Source organism: Nestor notabilis, unplaced genomic scaffold (genome assembly GCF_000696875.1).
Source record: "Nestor notabilis isolate BGI_N333 unplaced genomic scaffold, ASM69687v1 scaffold16399, whole genome shotgun sequence".
Lineage (NCBI taxonomy): Eukaryota > Metazoa > Chordata > Aves > Psittaciformes > Psittacidae > Nestor > Nestor notabilis.
Window position 1 is genome coordinate 20786 of NW_009945202.1, and position 8105 is coordinate 28890.

The window sequence follows — 8105 nt, forward strand, 5'->3', positions numbered from 1 at the left end:
ACCCAGTCTCCAAGCCTGGGCTGCCTGTTGTTGGGTGCAAACACCTGTGTGGGAAAGTCTCCTTTTCTTTTCAAGTCCTAGACCCAGCTCTGACTGCCTCTTCTCTCCTCTACAGGGTGGTGAAAGAAGAGATCTCTGATGACAATGCCAAGCTTCCATGCTTCAACGGCCGGGTGGTGTCATGGGTAAGCAAGCCCCTTGCTTTAGTATCTCACTGCCTGTTTCTGCCCTCTCTGAAAACCACTGTTTAGTTGCACAGTGCCAAGTGAGGCACAGGGACTGGTGCATACTGTTGGTGTGCTGAGTGCTAATGAAGCTGATGAGCTGGATTACCACGCTCCAGTCCCTCATCTGGAGAGGGGCTGCATGATGTTGGGTCCTCTGTGCCAGGAGAGATGCTGGATGCCTCTGTGGAGAGCTCGCGGTAACCAATGGCTGGCAGAGGCGGTGCTCCCGGCCTGTCTGCAGCATAACCCATGTGCCCCTATGGCAGGGTCAGCTTTCCAAGAAAAGTTCTGCTGCGGTGACTGGCGCAAAGGGCTTAAGTGACTTTAGTGCTGGTGAAGCGGACTGGATTTGACTGCCTTGAAGACTAAAGGTACTGCCTGGGCAGCTTCAGGACAAGCTTCTTCCTCTGTGCCATTCCATGCACATGCTCTGTCCCCTGCTCGCATGCCTCCCTCTGCCCTCAAGGGGACCTTCTGTTTGTGGGAGGAGAGGGTATTCAGTCTTCATAGTCCATTATCCCTTTTCCCCTTCTGCTGAGCTGCAGTTTGTGCTGATGGGGAAGCATGGATCTATACCAGGAGAAGAACCAAGAGGCCACCAAATACCCCCTAAACAGTGAAAATCCTCAGCAAATCAGGCTGGATCAGACCTAACGCTTCTTGAGCCTTGCATCAAACAGCTAGGCCCCAGCTGGGGGGCCATGAAGCGACTGTGTTTCAGGAGGGGGGCAGGGGTGATGGGACCAAGTGGGTGGGTGCCCTGCTACCGCTGAGGCTCCCTCTGGGGTACTGGCAGCACGCAGTGTGGTGTCCTGCCCGGGTGCCTGGGAGGAGAGAGTACCCCCGGCTCCACACAAAGAGCCATAGCCCCAGCGAGTGGGCGCCCGCCGCCCTCCCTCTAGCGGTTATCGGGCCCTTCTGAAAACAGTCTCCGTCCCTGCTGCTGTTCTATCTGCCCTGACACATCTCCCCACCTTTCCCTTTCCAGCTGCCTTTTTTTCCCCACCTGCTTTATGGGGAGTCCTAAAGTCCCTGAACCCTTTCCATTGCTCTTTTTTCACCTGTTGTGCTTTTCCTTATGGTCCACACATCCATGTAGCTGCTGGTTTTCCTTGTAGCGGCTCTCTGATGGCTCAGTGTGAGTGGCACAGGTCCGGTGCAGCTCTGTCTGGTGTGACCAAAGTACATTGCTGCTGCTCTGGCGTGCCAGCTCCTTGTGGGGAGCTTATGCCTGTAGTTAACACTGACCAATACTGGCTCTTGTGCATGAAGGGTGACAGCAGTCTCGGAGACCTTTATGCACAGCTGATGATCCCTTTTTCTATCTCTGCTGATAGTCTCCTTGTCCATGGGTGGTTTGAGGGCTGAGGGGTAAGGGGGGACACTCGCTTTGTTGCTTCTACCAGACAGGCTGGGATGAGGCTATTTTAGGAACTTGGTACTAATTTTAGCTACAGGCAGAGATGAGCTTGGATGCAAATGACTATTTCCTGACAGTGCAAGAGGCAGGAAAAGAGCAGGGTGCTTATCAAAGCCTTCCCTGGGGGAAATCTCAGCCCCAGGAATGTTAGAGGAAGGCAGCATCAGTCCCCCTGCTCAAGAACCTCCCTCTCCTTTCCTCCTCACTGCTGTTTGACAGCTGCCTGTGGCTAGTTTGCTCTGTCCACACCTATTTGCATGGTTTTGCCTTGAAATCTTTAAGCATAGAGCATTATATGACATTTCCCTGAACAGTTCTGGCTATGTCCAGCATTTCTTCTCCCTGTGTTCCCAGGCAGTGGCTGCCAGAGCAGGGATGTGGCCCTCGGGGAGTGGGATGTGTCCTGGGAAGATAAGTCACCAGGAAGGTGTTGGAAGCAGAGCTGGACATGTGCCTGGGGCTTTCTGGAGGGAGAGAAGCCCAGCGAGTGTGAGACAGGAGCTGGTTAGACAGTTGTAAGAGCAGGAGCTGTTGGGCTTGTCCTGGGGCTTGCAGGACAGGCTCTGCAGCTTTTGACACCCCAGGGTACCCTCTGCCCTGTCTGCTGCCTTAGCTGTGGGTTTTTCAGTGCTGCTCTGTCTTCCTTGCCCTAGCTGCATCTCTGTCTCTGTTCCCAGTGCCTCCCTGGCAGCAGACCTCTCTCCCCCTGCCCTACTGATGGCCTGTGAGGTACACACACCCCCCTCTTTGTCATGGTTTCCCCAGTTCTTGAAGGTGGGTTCATCCCAATGATGCTGGGAAGCACCTAAGACCTGTGTAAATGGTTTTTGCCATCCGCTCCTGTCTCCATGCAGATGTGGTCACCTCACCAGTAAGCAGTAGAGCTGCCTTTGCATTAGTACTGGGTGTTACAGTTTGTGCAGCAAACCAGTCTGTGTTTCATGATCCTTCTATCCTGACCCACAGTGGGGCATCCCTCATCTCTGATAGATTTGACCTCTCCTGTGATGGCTGATGGCTTGGCAGATGGTTCAGGTGCACAGGCTGAGACTTCACCTCTGTCCTGGTGTCCTCACCTCCCTGGACTGGCTCCAGGCTGACCCACAGCCTCTTTTGTGTGGGGCACTGGGCCATGTGATCCCTCTCTGACACTGGGAGAGAATCAACCCTCCTGCTTGTCCATGCTGTGCAGGGGACAGGCATGGGGCAGATGTGAAAAACATGTTGGAAGTGGGAAGAAAGCAAACCTGGATAGGGAGCTCCTTTGAGCTATCCTCTATTTCATTCCAGTGGTGAGCCCATTCTTCCCAGAAGAGGCTCCACCTCATTCCTTGAGCCCTGAAATTGGTGGTTTATCTTGGATCTAGAGGCACAGATGTAGGTGTGCCTGGGCTGTCCCAATGCATGGCTGGTATAAAGAGTTCCTGGAGTTTGACCCTTGAATTTCTGCACTGGGGAGACTGTTGAGTCTCACAAAGGTTGGCTGGAGTTTGTGCCCAAGACAATTAACTGGGCACAACCTGAACGTTTGTGAAGTATGTGTGGAAGCTGGAAAACGTTGGAGTCTATTTCAACGCCAGTCTTAGTCCTGAGCTGGTAAAATCGAGAAAAGGAATGACTGGTAGATGCCTCTTTTGATGGAAGAACAACTAGAGAAATCCATTGCTTCCTACAGGACAAGTGCTAAAGGTTACCTGAGTGGGATAATTGGGTGGTATGAGTGTGCAGATGATGTCAGAGTCTCCAAGCAGGGCTGTCAGCCACCTGGATTCACCTCTGGGTCAGGGATTCCTGAGCCATAAATAGCCAGTTGGGAAGGCATTGTGGGAGAATGTTGCTACATGCTTGGCCTGTTCCATACCCACTCCTGGGCATCTGCTGTTGTCTGCTGTCAGAGAGGAGGTCTTGGGCCAGGCAGGCTTTTGGCCAGCTCGTTTGGCCACTCTCATAAAAGGTTTCCCAGTGCCTCAGCCATTTCATTCTCTGTCTCTCATCCTTCCAGCTGGTGTCTGCAGAGGGTTCCCATTCAGATGCTGGCTCGGTCTGTGCCGATAACCAGACAGAGCTGCCACCCTCCATGGAGCGCACAGGAGGAATTGGAGACTCCAGGCCTCCCTCTTTCCAGTAAGTTACCTGGACATCTATCCTGGTTTCTGAGGGACTCAAAGTGACTGCTGTAAATCCAGACCAGAGTCTGGGACACTCCTACCCAAATTGGCAGCTAGAGGGGAGGAGGATGGGGCTGGGAGCAGATTTGAAGTGGAGTTTTGTTATTGAACAAGCAAAGGCATACTGAATATAGTGCAGGGAAGTTGGCAAAAAGCTGGCACAGCTTCCTCCCATCCCTTGCCCTGCACTCACAGATGTGCTGTGGTTGTTCCCAACCACTTCTACTCCTGTCCCTCAAGAAGCAGTTGGCTGATGGCTGGAGGCTTGTGCTGGCCAGCACAGAGGTAGAGAGCCTTAAGTTTTTTCTACTGGACATATTTGTTCCTTTTATCTCATTGCAGCCCTAACACTGGGGGGAGTCGAGAAAACTTGGACAATGAGACAGAGACAGACTCAGTGGTGTCATCCCAAAGGGAACGACCTCGTCGGACCGAAGGGCCTGAGCATGGTGAGTGTTAGTAACACAGCAAGAGCTCTGCAGGGCATGGCTGGGTCATGGCTCCAGCCATAGGGCAGTGCTCTCTGCTCTGCAGAACCATCCCAGCTTAGAAAGGCTGTTCAGTGATCTGAGGCCATAGCCTCACATTGGAGTCAGAAGCTAACATATATGTTGTGTCAGAGCTTGGTGTTGAATCCCTTGGGGGCAGAGGAGATATGTCCTGTAGAAGCCTTGAGAGCAGGAGGCAGCAGTGCCTCAGTCCTTGGCTGAAAAGCAGAGTGTGCTGTAGCCTTGCCACTCCATGCTGCAACTTGCTCTGCTAAGGAACCAGATGCAAGTCTTCCATGAGTTTAGCAGCATTGTTCCTAAGTGGCCCATCAGCCCCTTGCCCATGCTGTAGTGATAGAAGAGGTAACCTACAGAAGATGGATCTGATCCCAGGGTAGACTCAGAGGTCTCAGATCTGGCTGGCACTAGATGGGATTTTCTGATGGACACATTCATGTTGAGAAGGTTGCTGTGAGCCTTGTGTAGGGGAAGGGGTTTACCTGTGGCCTGTCTCAAGCACACAGTGTCTTGTCTTTTCATAGCACCCAGGGTAAATGGGACAGTAAAGGGAGAGCGGCGCCGAGACCTGGGCGGCTATGAGAGCTCCTCCACACTCATGAGCAGTGAGCTGGAGACCACCAGCTTCTTTGATTCAGATGAAGATGACTCCACCAGCAGGTAGGAGAGCTTGGGTCCTGGAGGAACACTAGCTTCCCCATGCCTTCCAGCACAGAGTGATGTCTTTGTAAAGCACAGTAATCCTGGGCTCCAGGGTCCTTGCTCAAGTCTCACCCAGCAGCGCCCTCTGCTATTGTCTGTCCTCCACAGACATGTTCTACCCCTGCAGTCCTCTATTCCTTGTGCCATTTCTGTGGCTCTCTTGCTGCCAGAGCTGCCACCCTGGCAGCAGCAGATCTGACTCTTGCTTTTCCTTCTAGGTTTAGCAGTTCAACAGAGCAAAGCAGTGCTTCCCGTCTAATGAGGAGACACAAGCGACGCCGGCGGAAACAGAAGGCTCCACGCATTGAGCGGGTACTGAGGGGCTGGGTATCCTGGGGAGGGCAGTGCAGGGCAAGGTGGGCTGGCTGGTGCATCTTCTCCACTCAGTGCTCCAGGGTTGGTTAGGGATTCTGTTGTGTTTGCTGTGGGCACAGCTGGGGACATGTGGTGCCAGAGTGCTGAGACTTGATAAAGTGCTGTAAACCTTTCCCAAGCCAATGTAGCCTTGAAATCGGGGACCACAAGTCTTGTCCTGCCTATGCGGAGGTCATAAGGACAGTGGCTGATGCCCTCTGGCTCTGCAAAGTTCCCAGCATAAGGCTGGAATTGTGGGTGACGGCTGTGGTGCCACAGGGAGTGTCAGGGCGCAAAGTAGAGGGAGCTGGGGCACTGAGAATGTTACTGAGGCACAGGAGGTCATCTCGTGTTTCACTTATGTTTTGCAGTCATCGTCCTTCAGCAGCATCACAGACTCCACCATGTCACTGAACATCATCACAGTCACACTGAACATGGGTGAGTGGGAGGTGTGCGTGGAGCCTGCAATCATTCCAGAGTGAGACTGGGTGACAAAGAGGGAAGCCGGGATGGGGCAAAGAGAACGCATGCAGGGAGGGGTGAGAAGATGGATTCTGTAGGAAAGTGGCTTGTCTTGAAGCACTGTTCTCTCAAGAGTTTCTCTGTGTCCCAGGACATTTCCCTGGGACAAGGGCGCAAATGACCACCATTAGCATGTGGGTTGTCCTGTGCCTTCTGCTTGATGGTGTCTTACTTCTCTCTCTTTCCATCCCTGCAGAGAAATACAACTTCCTGGGCATTTCTATTGTGGGACAGAGCAATGTGCATGGGGATGGAGGCATTTATATTGGCTCTATCATGAAGGGTGGTGCTGTGGCTGCTGATGGCAGGATTGAGCCAGGAGACATGCTCTTGCAGGTACTTTACACCCACAATACCGTCTCTGGGCCTGGGAAAACAGTAAGAAAAGACCCAGAAGCCTCCCTGCGCACTTTGGCAGGCTAAACCCAGGAAGCTGTGCTTGGAAGAGGGAAGCTGAGTCACAGCTGAGCTGAGTGGGGAGCTCAGCCTCTGATCACATTTCAGGGACTCACCTCTTTGCGTTGTTTGCAGGTAAATGACATCAACTTTGAGAACATGAGCAACGATGATGCTGTGCGGGTGCTGAGGGAGATTGTGCACAAGCCGGGGTAAGTACTTAGGTTGCTTCTTACTTCCATGGGCAGCTGTACAGTGTGCGCTTGGCGTGTGTGAGTCATGTCTTCCAGTCACCTCTGCCAGTGGCTCTGCAGAAGCTCAGAACTTAATATTTTTGGTATTGTTTTGCTTCCTGGATTTTCATGCCCAGAGCAAGAATTGCAGCCAACGGAATGATGGTGAATTGGGGTCTGTGCCCCTCTTTTTTGTGGGGTTACCGTGTCACTAGGGACATCAGCAACCCTCAGTAGGGTTGCATCATTTTGTCCATGCTGCTAAGGAGATCCAGAGCTGGAGGGGGACAAGGGCACTTTACTGGCAGCTTCTCCCTGTCTTGCAGGAGAGAGCCAGTATACAGCATCCACCGGTCACGCAGAGATTTGTGCCACTGGGCTCTTTTTCTAACTCTTGCCTTTTTGTTGCAGGCCCATCACCCTGACGGTGGCCAAGTGCTGGGACCCCAGCCCCCGGGGCTGCTTCTCGTTACCCAGGAGTAAGTGGATAGCTGACCCACCCTTAACACTGGTGCCCAGCTCATGTGAGAGCCCTGCTTTAAGCACTTAATTGGTTGTCTTGTTCCTCCCCTTGTGTGTGACTCCATGTGGCACTGAATTGGGGTTTGGTGGGTTTTCAGCTCTCCTATTAGGAGGCTGCTGTGTCCTATTCTCAGGCCAAAATGCCCATAAGCCCAGCCCTCCTTCCCACATCACGCTGGGGACGCGTTTCACTGGGGCGGGGGGGTCACTTGCTCGGGGCGCCAGAGGAAAGAGAAACCCCTGCCTTGAGCCATAGGGGGATCTCTCCCTCTGCACCTGTCCTGCTGACCCTCCCTCTCTTCTTTCTCTCCCAGTTGCTCCCCAGCGGATCTGGGCTGGGCCAGACTCTCCATGCTCCGATCCGGGTGAGTCCCGGCAGATGCTGGGAATGGAATGGGCTGTGCTGAGTCCCTGTCCCTCCCCAGAGGCTGATTTGATAAGGGGATAATTTCTTATAGCTGCTGACTGACTCTTTCTTCAATGCAGGTGAGCCCATTCGGCCCATTGACCCGGCAGCCTGGGTGTCTCACACAGCAGCGATGACCGGCACCTACCCAGCGTACGGTATGAGTCCATCCATGAGCACAATCACTTCCACCAGCTCCTCCATCACCAGCTCCATACCAGAGACTGAACGTAAGTCCTTGTGCCTCCGTGCTCCACCCACTGCACAACTTCCTCACCTCCACTGTGCCGTAAAGGGAGCAATACATCTGCCTGGGGACAGCTGAGTCGGGCAAGATCTGCCCTGCCAAGGGACTAGGAGGGAGGCAGCTCTCACCAGGCAGGTGCTTGGATAAATGGAGTTCTGCCTGAGTGAATTAATACCACATTTTTCAGCCTTCTATGTAAGGAGAGTACAAGAGCTTGGGTACAGTCTGGGAGCTGTTGCAAGTGTGGAAGAAAGGCTCAGAGCAGTCAGGAGTTAGCAGCTATGAGTGTGGGACCAGAGGGATTCAGCTTGTCCCTGGAGCAGTTGCCCTTCCAGACTGCAGATCAGGCAAGATGGAGGGGCAAAGAGCTTTGCAGTGTGGCAGGGTCCTGCGGAAAGA

The 8105-nt window shown here is 53.3% G+C and overlaps 1 protein-coding gene across 1 annotated transcript in view; it reads left to right on the forward strand.

Moving 5' to 3' along the window:
• Positions 1–115: 115 nt before the first annotated feature.
• The window catches only part of LOC104412150 (segment polarity protein dishevelled homolog DVL-3), a gene marked incomplete at its 3' end in the record, with an annotated part of 10184 nt that continues 2194 nt past the window's right edge, over positions 116–8105 (forward strand). Inside the window, exons 1-10 of the mRNA XM_010022769.1 lie at positions 116–185; positions 3650–3771; positions 4158–4264; positions 4846–4981; positions 5242–5335; positions 5749–5818; positions 6099–6238; positions 6434–6510; positions 6943–7010; positions 7540–7689. Coding sequence (XP_010021071.1) covers positions 3725–3771; positions 4158–4264; positions 4846–4981; positions 5242–5335; positions 5749–5818; positions 6099–6238; positions 6434–6510; positions 6943–7010; positions 7540–7689 — 889 coding nt within the window. The remainder of the gene's footprint in view (positions 186–3649; positions 3772–4157; positions 4265–4845; positions 4982–5241; positions 5336–5748; positions 5819–6098; positions 6239–6433; positions 6511–6942; positions 7011–7539; positions 7690–8105) is intronic.